Source organism: Salmo salar, chromosome ssa20 (assembly GCF_905237065.1).
Source record: "Salmo salar chromosome ssa20, Ssal_v3.1, whole genome shotgun sequence".
In the NCBI taxonomy this organism is placed as follows: Eukaryota; Metazoa; Chordata; class Actinopteri; order Salmoniformes; family Salmonidae; genus Salmo; species Salmo salar.
In genome coordinates this window covers 67,787,324-67,801,309 of record NC_059461.1, presented here as the reverse complement: position 1 = coordinate 67,801,309, position 13,986 = coordinate 67,787,324, and the positions used below count along the sequence as shown (strand labels likewise).

At 41.3% G+C, this 13,986-nt stretch overlaps 3 protein-coding genes across 5 annotated transcripts in view; 2 read left to right on the top strand and 1 right to left on the bottom strand.

Moving 5' to 3' along the window:
* Positions 1-1,791: 1,791 nt before the first annotated feature.
* On the bottom strand, positions 1,792-3,491 carry LOC106581112 (trafficking protein particle complex subunit 4). The gene is made up of 5 exons (XM_014162865.2): positions 3,264-3,491; positions 2,934-3,108; positions 2,709-2,812; positions 2,474-2,600; positions 1,792-2,363 (listed from the first exon to the last, which is right to left on the bottom strand). The coding sequence occupies exons 1-5, from the start codon at positions 3,436-3,438 to the stop codon at positions 2,285-2,287; spliced, it is 660 nt and encodes a 219-aa protein (XP_014018340.1). The 5' UTR covers positions 3,439-3,491; the 3' UTR covers positions 1,792-2,284.
* A 166-nt stretch (positions 3,492-3,657) lies between these two features.
* LOC106581113 (40S ribosomal protein S25) lies at positions 3,658-6,012 on the top strand. The gene is made up of 5 exons (XM_014162866.2): positions 3,658-3,759; positions 4,472-4,567; positions 4,674-4,857; positions 5,615-5,776; positions 5,963-6,012. Exons 1-4 carry the CDS (start codon positions 3,757-3,759, stop codon positions 5,770-5,772), a joined length of 441 nt encoding a protein of 146 aa, XP_014018341.1. The 5' UTR covers positions 3,658-3,756; the 3' UTR covers positions 5,773-5,776; positions 5,963-6,012.
* A 2,267-nt stretch (positions 6,013-8,279) lies between these two features.
* Positions 8,280-13,986, top strand: part of LOC106581116 (gamma-sarcoglycan) — a 46,644-nt gene continuing 40,937 nt past the window's right edge. For 2 of the 3 annotated variants that reach the window (XM_045703841.1, XM_014162873.2), the window contains exons 1-2: positions 8,280-8,574; positions 12,109-12,303. In XM_045703841.1, the coding sequence (XP_045559797.1) occupies positions 12,109-12,303 (195 nt within the window). In that variant the 5' untranslated portion in view covers positions 8,280-8,574. Of the gene's footprint in view, positions 8,575-12,105; positions 12,304-13,986 lie in introns of all 3 variants that reach the window. The other variant, XM_045703842.1, reaches the window with a different exon arrangement.

Sequence of the window (13,986 nt, the reverse complement as noted above, 5' to 3'; positions counted from 1 at the left end):
ACTTTTGTAAAGTGGATGTTCCACTGGATATTATAAGGTGAATGCACCAATTTGTAAGTTGCTCTGGATAAGAGCGTCTGCTAAATGACTTAAATGTAAATGTAAAATCAGATTTTATGACTGTGGCTGTGCCAGTTAGTGACCACTCTGCAGAGCTGCCTCCAGAACAAGATTCATGACGGAAAACGCTAACCTGCCTGTTTTACTAGTGTGCAATAGCTTACTGTTGATAACTCAATAATAACTGCTTCTTGTTAGGTTTGCCTGAATGCAGCTCTTTTTCACAGGCAGTTCCTACATGAGTGCCCTGGAGGTTGGAGGCCTGTTGGGCAGTTTAGCTGCAGGATACTTCTCTGACAAGGCTGTGGCACACGTGGATTGACAGTGGCATCATACATTAATTCAGAGATCTATAAAAATCAAAGCAGTGTTTGTAAGGTACTATATTCATTTTTGTACAGCAAGGCATGAAAATCCATGAAAGCCCCCGTCATTTTCTCTTGATCTCCATGATGTCTGGGATGTTTGGTTCCATGTATCTATTCCGGGTCACTATCACAGCCCAAAGGTATAGTAAAGACATTATGTTCCTCAAATCTCCTTTCAGAGCCAGTACACTATCAGTCTATGTTTGTTAGTTCATGGTTTTCTTTTTTATGTTATAAATTCAGATATAATCAGACTGATTATATCTTGGGGGCGACTTTTGGCTTCTCATCTTACGGACCAATAGCCTTGTTTGGCGTGATAGCCAATGAGAGTGCTCCTTCAAACTGTTGTGGAACATCACATGCTATCTGTTGTCTTAATTTTATTTTACCTTTATTTAACTAGTCAAGTCAGTTAAGAACAAATTCTTATTTTCAATGACGGCCTAGGAACAGTGGGTTAACTGCCTTGTTCAGGGGCAGAACGACAGATTTGTACCTTGTCAGCTCGGGGATTCGAACTTGCAACCTTTCGGTTAATGGCCAACAGTAAGTTTATCTCAACCTCCAATGAATGCTTTTCACACATTTGTGTGTAATGTCTTGGCTTTACTAGCAGTACCAGACATGTAGTTCAATGACTAAATCTATATATCCTATTATTTATGAGAACCAGACTAATTGACATCCCTGTATTGTTATCAATTGGTGGCTTCTGCTCTGGACTGCCATTCAGTGCCATCGCCAAGCACCACGGCTGGGAAATGGCCTTCTGGGTAGCAGAGATCCCCTGTCTCGTCACTACCATCAGCTTCTTCTTGCTGCGGAACATCAGAACCAAGATGGGTCACGTCCCAAGGAAGGCGGACTGATTATTACACCTCATAACACTCTGTTGCCAATATGGGAAACTTAGGATAAGAATGTACATTTTCTTATTTGTGAAGTGTTTTTGAATTGACAGGAGACATGGTCCTATATATTCTTGTTTTAAGAGATGGTGAGACATGGAGTTGATCCAGGGATTATTTATTTTCACTGAAGATGTATTCAGACAGTATTCAGGTGCAAGTACATCAACTATGTTGTGCTACTTAAAACTATTTTCAATGCTTATGGCTTAAAATAGATCCAAGATTTAATTATTGAAAATGTGTGTCAGTCTGATTTTAATTTGAGCATAATCTTATAATTTGAAACCAAGGTACTTTAATGTACGGTTCATTTCTGAAAATGGCACTTGACACATCTCCTTATATGGGTGCAATCTGTTTGAGTCGATAAAAGACTTGAATAAAATACCTTATGTTGTGCTTGATTTTATTTCTAAAGGATCGCATTGAAAAGAGAGACGAGATATGAAAACATTACATAGTGGTGTTTATTCTTAAAGTATGTACAAAAAAAAATTAAAATCTGTATTTACATTGTATCCCAGTAGAACATATTCTTATCATATACAAGTTAATCAAGGCTCCTGAGTGGCGCAGCAGTCTAAGGCAGCGGTCTAAGGCACTGCATCTTAGTGCTAGAGGTATCACTACAGACCCTGATTCGATCCCGGGCTGTATCACAACCAGCCGCGATCGGAAGTCCCATAGGGCGGAGCACAATTGGCCCAGAGTCGTCCGGGTTTCGCCGGGGTAGCCCGTCATTGTAAAATAAGAATTTGCTCTTAACTGAATTGCTAGTTAAAGGTAAAATTTAAATAAAAAATCAACATTAGTTCTGAAATAGCAGCACTGCTTGGAGACATATTGACCCATATGCTTGTACTGTAGCTTCCCAGTCATAAAACACAATTCAATGATTGGTTCAACAACAACATTTCAGGAGCAATTCATCCTTGTTCCTACTCAAGATCCAGGTCCAAAGTTACCAGCTTTATCTGCTATCTCCAATGCACCCTTCAAATTCTGATCAAAGAGTTCACACCTGTAACAAGAGAGGGCAAAATATATCTTGCCATGATTGCTCATCAATGAAATGGATAACTGATAGAGACTCATGTGACAGAGGGCAGATATTTGACATGTGAAAGTTACCTGATAGGCATCTCCAAAGAGTAGAAGGGGTTCTTGAGGGCGAAGTCTGAATAGATCTCGTAAATCTTCCTCAGGAGTGCATCAATGCCAGACTGTCGGGGGTCTGCCAGCACAATGAACTTTATCCCTGAAAAATAAGTTGACACTGAGGCAGATTTCGTTTTTCAAACCAAGTGCATTGCATGTAAGCATCGCACACAGAGACTGATAGCAGTGTTTGAATGCATGGCTTTACCAGTGAGTGTCTGAAAGCAGTGCAGTTTGAACATATCCGTCTCCAGCATCTCAATTCCTGTACTGCCAACTTCAGGGGACAGCTGTGAACCAATAGCAAACAACCTAGGAAAAGTACAACACAACATGTAGCAAGATCATGGAAAAGCAAATGTAACCATAGACCAAAGGATTTATTCATGTCAGAGCTGACAGTTGTAATCACCTGACAAGTGTACCTACTTACGAATGAAACATTGAAGCCAGCATCAGTTTTTCATTGGAGCTCAAGCGAGCCCTTCCGAACCGTATGGACAACGGATAGTTTGTTGAGTCTTTCAAGTATTCGATGATCTCCTTCCCATCTGCCGTGAATTTACCGTTGACGTCCAATCCATTGATGGACAGTAAAGCATGGCCCACTAGATTAATAGAAGTATGCGTGCACAATGTTAACAATAAATAGAAGCATGGAGAATGCAACATTTGAGTTCCAGCCATGACATGTATTACCAGCTATCACTATGTCAACTTTGTAAGCACTGATGTGATCACTTGACAGTTGCGGACAACCTACCTCGGATTCCATCGCGTTGACCAAATGATACAACAACTTTCTCATCGTGGATCTTTAACACCAAATCTAAAGGATAGCTGAATGTTTTCTCTGCTTCTGCTCTCGGTACATAATTGTCATACTGGTAAATTAATCCTCCAGCCTTATTTACAACATACACACTGAATATCACCATCTTTGCCCTTTTTTCTGCACAGCTGACAAAATTGTCACGTGACAGGAAATATTTCAGACAAAATCTAAAATAATCTTGAACAGAGGTAACTTTACATGCGTGTTCATTCGTATTATTATTTTTGTTTAATATGACATCTATATTTATTTTGCAGATTTGTTTATTATTCATGCTAAAACCAATCTATAGAAACAGTATAGCAAAAGTAAACTACATTTCCCAGAACCATACTTCCACATCCACATGTGCGGGTTCTCTTAGGGGCTCGTGCACGGGTTGAACTTCCTTTCACTCCCGACATCTTGACGGTGGGACATCATGGTGAGAGTTTTAGCTTGATTTTTCATTAAATTCTATGGCGAACAAAATATTTGACTCGAAAAAGTTCAGAGTCGGGATGGGTAGGTGGATAATATTCTTTGTCCGCAGCGTTCTGACCGTGATTATGGATGGAATAGCTTACTTTACGATTCCAGTTGGCCATGCTTTCTAGCTAACGGTAGCTGGCTTGGCTACGTTAGCTGACCTACGGCTGATGGTGAACTGCGTGATCAGCCAACCATCGGTTTATGTTGCAGACAATCAGTTGTCTTATCATTCCCCAATGTGTATATATCTCATAGTATGACCTTTCCCACACATGTATCAATTGATCAGATTATGCAAACTGCCCGCTAGTTCTCTGCAGACCACGGTTGGCTGGAGTCTAGACCACTGTTGGTTTAACTGGAGTCGGTTGTTGATTAGCTGGCTAGTTGTTAGCCTGTGACTAGGCCGTCACTTGTTAGTTTAGGTCTAACTACATTTACAGACAGTACTAAAATATGCACAGGCTTACATCCTATTTGGTTCAATTCCAATTGATGGACTAACGTTAGTGACTATCTGAATTAGCAAACCAACTGACGTCTTCTGTAAATTATAGTGCACTTACAAATTACCAGCAGAAGTTTGCTAGTTTTGGGGAATGTGTGGTGGTTCATTCCGCATCGGTTAGGTAACGTTAATGGTACTGTGATGTGGTTTATTCCAGCCTCCTAAAGACGCCAAGGGGAAGGGGAAGGATTCCGGGAAGTCTAAAAAGGACAAGGATCCAGCCAACAAATCCGGAGGGAAAGCCAAGAAGAAGGTATGTCCTGATATCCATTGATCTGTTCTTGGGGGTTTATTCCTTTGGTGTCATAAAATGGTTGACCTGTCAGGAGTGAGCAACCTCTCCCATTTCCCCTGAGCAGAAGTGGTCCAAGGGAAAGGTGAGGGATAAGCTCAACAACCTGGTCCTCTTCGACAAGGCCACATATGAAAAGTTGAACAAGGAAGTGCCCAACTACAAGCTCATCACACCAGCAGTTGTGTCCGAGAGGTTAAAGATCAGAGGGTCTCTGGCCAGGGCTGCCCTCCAGGAACTACTCAGCAAAGGTAACCCCTGACCCCTACTCTTGATTCTCAGCCATAGTGTTTACGTGTAGTGAATTTGATTAAATTAAGAAGTAGTTGGGTAGCCAAATCTGACTATGTAAGACAGGGCCCTAACATCAAAGTGCGGATGGTACATGTTTCTCAGAATAGACATGTACACCCTTTTGCGTGGACAGCTGGTACACTACTGTCATGTTTATCTACAATAGTGTTGTTTTTTGGCATGCTACACTCTGTGTCAGTAGTCTGAGGACAATGATCTGGTTCAATTTTGAGCTTTGCTACAGTGAACCCCAGTTTGACTCAACAAGGCACTGACTCTTGTGGGTCTGCCGCAGAGCCAACTGGTACAGATACTTTTACAAAGCCGTTAAGCCCCACCTACATATACCGATGTTTAGCACTCCTCTCACTTGCCTTCCAAATGATACACTAAATATTTTGGATTTACAACTCGAACTACAAAATTAACATGTTCCCTTCAATGTCACTTCTAACCCCTGTCGGCAGTATAGTCTTCCTTCAGGGGGGGAAAGTACTGTCGTTTTGGTGAACATTTGCTCTGATCAGTGACTACTAAGACTGGCACTGGAACTTCATGCCTGCTCTTTCAGCATCAAGTGTTGTGTATATTGTCCTAACTTGTGTCAGGGCAGTGAGAGGGTGTGACTTTTCTGGGTGAGTTGGTGATGTGGGACCATAGTATTTCAATATCTGTACAAAATAAATGGCACGTTCCATTCTGCCACCCCTCTAGGCATGATCAAGTTGGTGTCAAAACACAGATCGCAGGTGATCTACACACGTAACACCAAGGGTCCCGAGGAGGAGGGTGGTGTTGTGGTTCCAGACAAGCCAGAGAAGCCTGAGAAGGCAGCTAAGGCAGCAAAGGCAGAGAAGGAGGAGAAAGCGTAACCTGGTATGTTATGATAGTAGTCCTGATGGAACTAGCCTACATTTTATTGCAATAAACTGAATATTCCTCACTGCAATTCACTGTTGCTGGTATTACCTGATTTTAATGTGTTTGGCGTTAAACATGTTAACAGGCAGGTTGGAGGACTACTGCTATAAATACCATCTAAAATCTTGTTTGTTTTTTCAGGTTGTGATTCCTGTGTTGTGATGTAAGGTGAATAAAATTCTTAAAAGAGATTTGCATTTCATTTTTTTGTATTCCTTGTGATATTCTCCCTGATGTTTGTGTACTTGTAATTTTGAAGGGCCTTTTAGCTCCAGATCATTTAGCTTGAATGAGTTGACACTCAATTGCATTTGGCTTGAGATCTGTGAATCTAGTTTCAGAATGACAACTCTAATTGATATATTCTAATGTACACATCAATTGATCTAGCAATATTCACAAGGTGCAAACCTTGACTTTGAACAAATTGGGGTTACAATATCACATACAATGTTTCCTCTACATGAAAACACTTCAACTTCACTATGAACATCATTGCCAAATCAAATCCAGGGCCTCAGACCTGCCAATAACAAATCCTACCATTGACTTGGTGGTTTTTCAGTCTTGCCCTTGTGTCAAATAAGTTTGAAAATGTAATCCCGGTGGGAGAGGACAGTGCTGTGGTGTGTAACATAAAACTAAGTGGTGTGAAGTGTTGTGGCGGTATTACACTATCAAAATGGTGCTTTGGGACAGAAGACGAGCGGGCTGAGGCGTCCCCTTGGTGGCACACTGCCGAGGATGTTTCCACCTCACTTAGTGTGTTGTGTTCAATCAGTATCAATACTTCCCTTTATAATGGAACTCGCCCAATCCTACATTTGTGCTTTCACTTGAGCTGTATTTGTTAATTTTGTCACCCATTAAATTCAGTAGGACCTCCAGGTTCATGCCATGATTGTGTTCCTGTATTCCAAATAAGGTGGATTGTTTCCAATGCATTTCTGGTAGGGTTTTGGGATCCTTGGAACTTAACCATAAACCCTACTGTAACCTTTTAACTTAAACTTCAATGTTGGGGGGGGTGTCCCAAAGATCCCAGATAACGAGAGACCAATGCGTTTCTACTTTCATCCATGTGGGAGTCAGCAGTGGATGTATGTAAAGAGCAGCTACAGGCAACTGAAGGGTGTGTTATTTATTGACAAATGGCATGAAATAAATGAACTTCTCTGCTTCAGTTTAGGGGCTTGAGCCGGGGGTGGGTGAGACGCAGGGTAGCTTACTGATGGATGCTGCTCCTTGTCATTGCACAGCACTACCTTGAGCGGTGATGGGAAAAAAACTGTCCACGGGACACTGACAGATGCTCAACCTCATCTGCCACCATCAGGTCCTCTGGCATCATGCCTATGAGAGCAAAACAACTTTTGTTTCCTTAATTTTTCTCCCATTATTGATTTATATGGAAAACTGCTACAGCGGTTAAATGTCACATTAATATTCACGTGTAATTATTTGTCTTAAACTCTAAATTGAGTTTTATTCTCCATATCTGTTCATTTTGCAAACTATAAACCATCAGATCAGATGGCACTTTGTGTTGTAGTGGTAAACATTTTCTCCGTCTGCTCTCTGGATGGGAAAATAAAACTGACTTTTTGTCAAATGACCAAGAAATGCATTTAAAGTAAATATTTGACCTAGAAACAGATTAGCATATGCACTAAGCTGTTTGTATTTTGTTACTGTTCCATCTCTGCTGGTAGCAATTTGCCATGTCTTCATATATGACAGTAGTATGAATCAAGGTTGAGTGAAATGATACAAAGCTCTATGCATAAACTCCCCACACTGCTTCCATTTCAACCTCTGCTACAGTAATGCCCCTATCTATTAATACAAGTTGTATTAGTCATATGTATGGGATACGCATTGTATATATCATCCAAAGAAACGCTTACTTGCAGGTTCCTTCTCGACAATGCAACAATAAGAAATAAAAGATAGCAATACGAATGTATACAGTGGCTGCTGAGGGGAGGACGGCTCATAATAATGGTTGGAATGGAGCCAATGGAATGTCATCAAACACGTAAACCATGTGTTTCATGTATTTGATACCATTCCACTTATTTAGCTCCATCCATTACCACAAGCCTGTCCTCCCCAATTAAGGTGCCACCAATCTCCTGTGGAACATAATGTAAATAGTAGAGTAGAACAAAATACTTTAGCCTAAGTGTTTAATACATGCTGTAGTTAGTTGTAGCCTGCCTGTCTCTTCTGTTACTGACAGCCCTCCACAAGATCGACCAGGTCTACCTGTCATACTGAAGCTGTCAAGAAGACCACTGCCAAAATCCCAAGTGAAAGCTATAACTGAAGCTTCTTAAATTAGACTCAAGCTCATGCTTTGCAAGTGACACACTGGTATTCATGGAAGCTAAGGGCACATCAGATAACTGATTTCCCACCTCGACACTTTTGAAAGTATTTCCCAGAGTCACAGATATCCTGCTGTATCAATGAGCGTTGGCTGCTCGCAGAAAACATGATTTGAGAGGGTAATCAAAATAAGAAGGGAAGCCCAAGGTAGAGAGAGAGGCACATTTGATATGCAGGAAGTGGGAGCGCCGTCTCATGGTGATTAGTTGGGGCAGTTCCATGGCTAGATTTATGGCACGCAGCTGTTGAACGCCTGACAGACATCCGAGGCAAGGGATCCACCGCTGCTACCCCTTTTACTGCTGCTTCAGAAGAGCTCTGTTTGCTACCGGAGAGGAAGCTCGTTGTCTCAGCACACAAAGGTAGGCAACATGCTCTCATTGTCATTGCTACTGTACTAGTCAGTGCTCTGTGACTATCTGCAGCTTTTGAATACTCTAGTGTTTAAGCTCAAGTCTTCACAGTCTAAACTTTGACCTGTCTTGTGATTGTCTGGTGGTGACATTGGTGTCCTTCGCGTGTTTGTTTTCACTTTTTTACTTTAGATGTGATTTATATAGAAAGAAACTCTTGAATTTAAATGTAAGTGGATTTATTGTCCCAGAACTATTGTTTCATGTCCTGGTAATAATTTTACCATACATGGTCAAGAATATTGGAAGACAGAAAAAAGTTGTCAGTGTACTTCAGTTACAATTTAAGTTAATTTCCCTTGTTACTGTATCATATCATTCTGTTGATTAGTTTTGCTCATGTTATGTCTTGTGGCTCTTTTTAAATTTAGAACCCAATGCTATGCCCTATTTTTAGAAGTGGAAGCATTACAGCAGATGTGATACATGGACACAGCAGCATAGACAGAGACAAAACACTTAGCAGAGAAGTGAAAGCGCTTGGCCTTCGATGGCCTTCTTTCTGACAGCTCACATCTGAGTGAGGTGACAGAACATGGCAGTAATCGTAGCATCACTGGTTTGAGGTTAATGGACAAGGGCCCCAAGATAAAAAGCAATGTTAAAAGTCTATAAGGTGAACTCAATACTCTTCATAATAGGAGGACAGTGAAGTCTTATTGGGCTTTTTAGATTAGTTTCAAAACCCTTTTCATGTGATCAGGCCTCATAAAGAATTGTGTTCAACTACTAGGCTTGTGTTCTGTGAAAGTGACATGACTAGCATTTTGTTTCCTAAAGCACATTAGCTGAGGAGGATTCTTTCCATTGCAGTCCAGTGGTGAGGTTGTTTAAGGAATGTTTATTTGGGTTGCTATGGTAGGACTGGTCTGTGGCTGGGCTGGCACGCTGAAACTGGAGCCTGAAAACCTTAAGAAGTTCTGCCACCAGGCTGCTCCCACGCTGTTGTTTAAGCAGTAGCTCTCCTCCTAATACTTCTCTTTAAATTGATTAGGGAAAGAAGATTCATTAACACCTCAATTAACATTTCAGTTATTCAACCTTTATTATTAATTTTGGCACTCCACAGAGTATTATTACAGTGTAATTCTTTTAACACATGTATGCACTTTCTTAAATTCATACTGCTAACACACTGTATGGGCGTCTCTAATTTATATTCTATGGTACCGTTTTATAAAGAAAGGGTATAAGCCCTGTGTGGATGGTTCTTTTCAGTTAGTTGTAATTTGTATTCGCTATAAGATGGGTCAAGAGGAAACCAATTTTGGGAACTGTTGCAATCCAATTTGTCATTAGGATTTATTCTGATGACTCAGTCCAATTAATAATACAAATGAGCATTGGAATATAAAAAAAAAGAAGCATACCACACAACAAAGATTACCTCCACATTTCCTTGGGTTAGTTTTTTTGCTACATCATTTGTGTGAATAAGGGTTATTTATCACTGCTGGTCTGTGGAAACAGTGTGACAGGTCCTGAGGAGAGGTGGGACCTGGTGGTGAGAGATACTCTCTCCTTATGCCAACACGCTTGCTGCCTTTGCAAGTTTGCAATTTTATGGTAACAGCAGGAAACAAGCTGTTTGTATACGGAATGACTAGGCGTTTATCATCTTCTCTGAAACATCTCTTCCTAGGGGACAGACCCAAGTAGGGAGCATGTATACAATTAATCCATCTACCTATGATATAGTCACTAAGATATACCGCTGAGGGAGCAACACGGTGGTATGGTGGTCATACCTGTGGCTCAGTTGGTAGAGCATGGTGTGTGCAACGCCAAGGTTGTGGGTTCGATTCCCACGGGTGGCCAGTACAAAAAAAAAAAATGAAATGTATGCATTCACTACTGTAAGTCGCTCTGGATAAGAGCGTCTGCTAAATGACTAAAATGTAAATGTATTCAGTAAAAAAATGTTGTCTTAACAAACAAAAATGAAGAGTTATAATAAAAACAAAGAGCTATAATAGTGCCACACATTGCCAGTTAACTTCCCCAGCCTCTCCAGGTAGGCCTAACCTTATTATTATTGGTTGGGAGCCAGCCAAATTACACTGAGGTGCTGTACTAGCAAAGCATCTGTTCATGTCAGGAAAGAATTATAGATCACAATGAAAAGTTGCTCCTTAAACATGATGGAGACCATGTTTACTCCTCCAATGAGGCGGAGCATCTGTCCATATGTAAATCACCCAAGCTGCTATGTCTCCATTCCACACTGGCATGAAACAAATCAACCAGACAGTCAGTTTACCATTTGTTTCGTTTTTGTCAACAAGTTAATGTCAGTATGAAGTAAACAGCAGATCTTGGGGAAACTGGCATGATACAGAAACTATGTTGTGTGAAATATTTTGCAGTATTGGTGTCGACCAGTGGAGGCTGGTTAGAGGAGTATGGCTCATAGTAATGGCTGGAATGGAGTAGATGGAATGAAACATGTTTCATTCCATTCCATCTATTCCATTCCAGCCATTACTATGAGCTGTCCTCCCTTCACCAGCCTCCACTGGTGCTGACAGAGATGAAATTAATTGAACAGATTAATTCATTTGTATCACCTTTATCAGTCACATTTAATCATGGTGTCTGTATATTCTTTATTCACTCAGTGTTAAACATGATTCTAGGATTCAGTGTGGAGATTATTTGGTGAAAGGGCTTGTTTCATTGTCATTGTTCGTGAAAGGCAATTTTTTAGCTACTGCCTACACCTCAATTAATTTTCTTCAGGCATTGACTTGAATGAAAGTATAAACATTGATTAATCAATTAAATGTGACACCAGCCCTGGCTCCATTCCTGTAGGGCAAAAAAGCTATGGCTTTGTGCTCAGCCCTCAGACTATATTCTCAGCGCATCCTTTTGAAATATTACTGAGGTTTTCATGTCCCTGTGTCATATCATCGATCCACCCTTTACAGAAGAGTAGAATGCTTGAAGAAAAAAAAGTTAGCTCTAACTGGTCAATAATTGAGATCATTTTGCTCTTATATGACATAAATATGAAGCAGCAGCAAAGCCTTTGCCATTTACATCTCTGGTACTGTTGATTTATATGAGTGTGCATTCCGATAGAACCCAAGAATCACGCTCTGTTCAGTTCTACAGTATATGGTCTGGACATAAAACTAAAGCCAATGGAATGAGGAGTTCTCTCTCTTGCTGTTAGCCATCTTTGAGATGTCAGAAATATATTCAAGTTTTCCATGTGTTCTGGCCAGATATCCAGCTGATCATTAGTGACAGAGGTGTTTAGAGTCATAAGAACAGGCATTGTACTGTACATGGTTGCTAATAATATGAGGCAATTTCCAATAGATTTATTTTAGTCAACCTTTATTTATCTAAGCAAGTTCACTGGTGATGCATGATGATGATTATAAATAACTGCCACTTCAGGGTAATGTATAGTCAGTCAGACATGTCCATTGATCTAAACTGCCTCTTTTCATGTCCATGTGTTTTGCCCAGCAGATGGTGAGGGAGCAGTATGTCAACACCACCCAGGACAGCATTGTCCCTGCCCCGGTCCCTGACTCAATCTATAAGATCGGGATCTACGGTTGGAGGAAGCGCTGCCTCTACCTGTTTGTCCTGCTGCTCATTATCATCCTCACTGTGAACTTTGCCCTTACCATATGGATCCTCCGGGTCATGTGGTTTAACACGGTATGTTGGTGTAACAGTACAGCGTCCGTCCCTCTCCTCAACCTGGGCTCTTGAACCAGGGACCCTCTGCGCACATCAACAACTGATACCCACGAAGTATCGTTACCCATCGCGCCACAAAAGCCGCGGCCCTTGCAGCGCAAGGGGAACAACTACTTAAGGTCGCAGAGCGAGTGACGTCACCGATTGAAACGCTATTTGCGCGCACCACCGCTAACTAACTAGCCATTTCACATCGGTTACATTGGGTCACTGACATGGCTCTAGTTCATTAATAACAGGTTACCTGACCCTTACAGTAGACTACAGACAGATTTAAAATCAAATCAAATTGTATTTGTCACAAGCCCTGAATACAACAGGTGTAGCCTTCCCTGTAGCTCAGTTGGTAGAGCATGGTGTTTGCAACACCAGGGTTGTGGGTTCGATTCCCACGGGGGGCCAGCACAGAAAAAAAAATCTATGAAATGTATGCATTCACTGCTGTAAGTCGCTCTGGATAAGAGCGTCTGATAAATGACTAAAATGTAAATGTAAAAAATGTTGTAGTGAAATGCTTACTTACAGTCAGATCACCTTCCGTTTTTTGGCGGAAGGTGCATTTGATTTAGAAGCTCTGCGCGCTGGGTACGCAACGTGTTCCCATTTTTAACCTTTTCATTTGTCTGTAGTGACAAACTCCGCCTACCAGACTGACAATGATAGCCAATCAGATAGTTTGAATCACCGTGCCTATAGGTTCCACGACCCCACAGCAAAGTTTGATATTATTCTTTTTATTTAACTAGGCAAGTCAGTTAAGAACAAATTCGTATTTACAATGACGGCCTCCTGCGGGGACAGGGCTGGGATTAAAACATAAATATAAAATAGGACAAAACACACATCACGACAAGAGAGACAACACTACATAAAGAGAGACCTAAGAGAACAGCATAGCATGGCAGCAACACATGAAACACAGCATGGTAGCAACACATGACAATAACATGGTAGTAGCACAAACATGGTACAAATATTATTGGGCACAGACAACAGAACAAAGGGCAAGAAGGCAGAGACAACAATACCACGCGAAGCAGCCACAACTGCCAGTAAGAGTGTCCATGATTGAGTCTTTGAATGAAGAGATAAATCGGTCCAGTTTGACTGTTTTTTGCAGCTCGTTCCAGTCGCTAGCTGCATCGAACTTAAAAGACGAGCGACCCAGGGATGTGTGTGCTTTGGTGACCTTTAACAGAATGTGACTGGCAGAACGGGTGTTGTATGTGGAGGATGAGGGCTACAGTATGTATCACAGATAGGGGGAACGAGGCCTAAGAGGGTTTTATATATAAGCATCAACAAGTGGATCTTGCGACGGCTATACAGAGATGACCAATTTACAGAGTAGTATAGAGTTCAGTTACTTGAGATTTCATAACTTTTAAAACCATTACCAAGGAGACACTGTCAAAGAATACAGCACAGAGCTACTGTTTCTATAAGTGGGATTCTTCTCCTTACTTCCATCTCGCACTGCAGCTGCAATGACTAAAAGGCACCGCAAACTCAATCTGACGCATTCATTTACGGTAATGCGGCCTCTGCAGAAGTCAGACCAAAAATGCGTTTTGCGCTGTTGTCAAGGAAGGGAGTTTGTGTTTAACAGGACCTCCCGCCCCCAACTACCGTCAACCAATC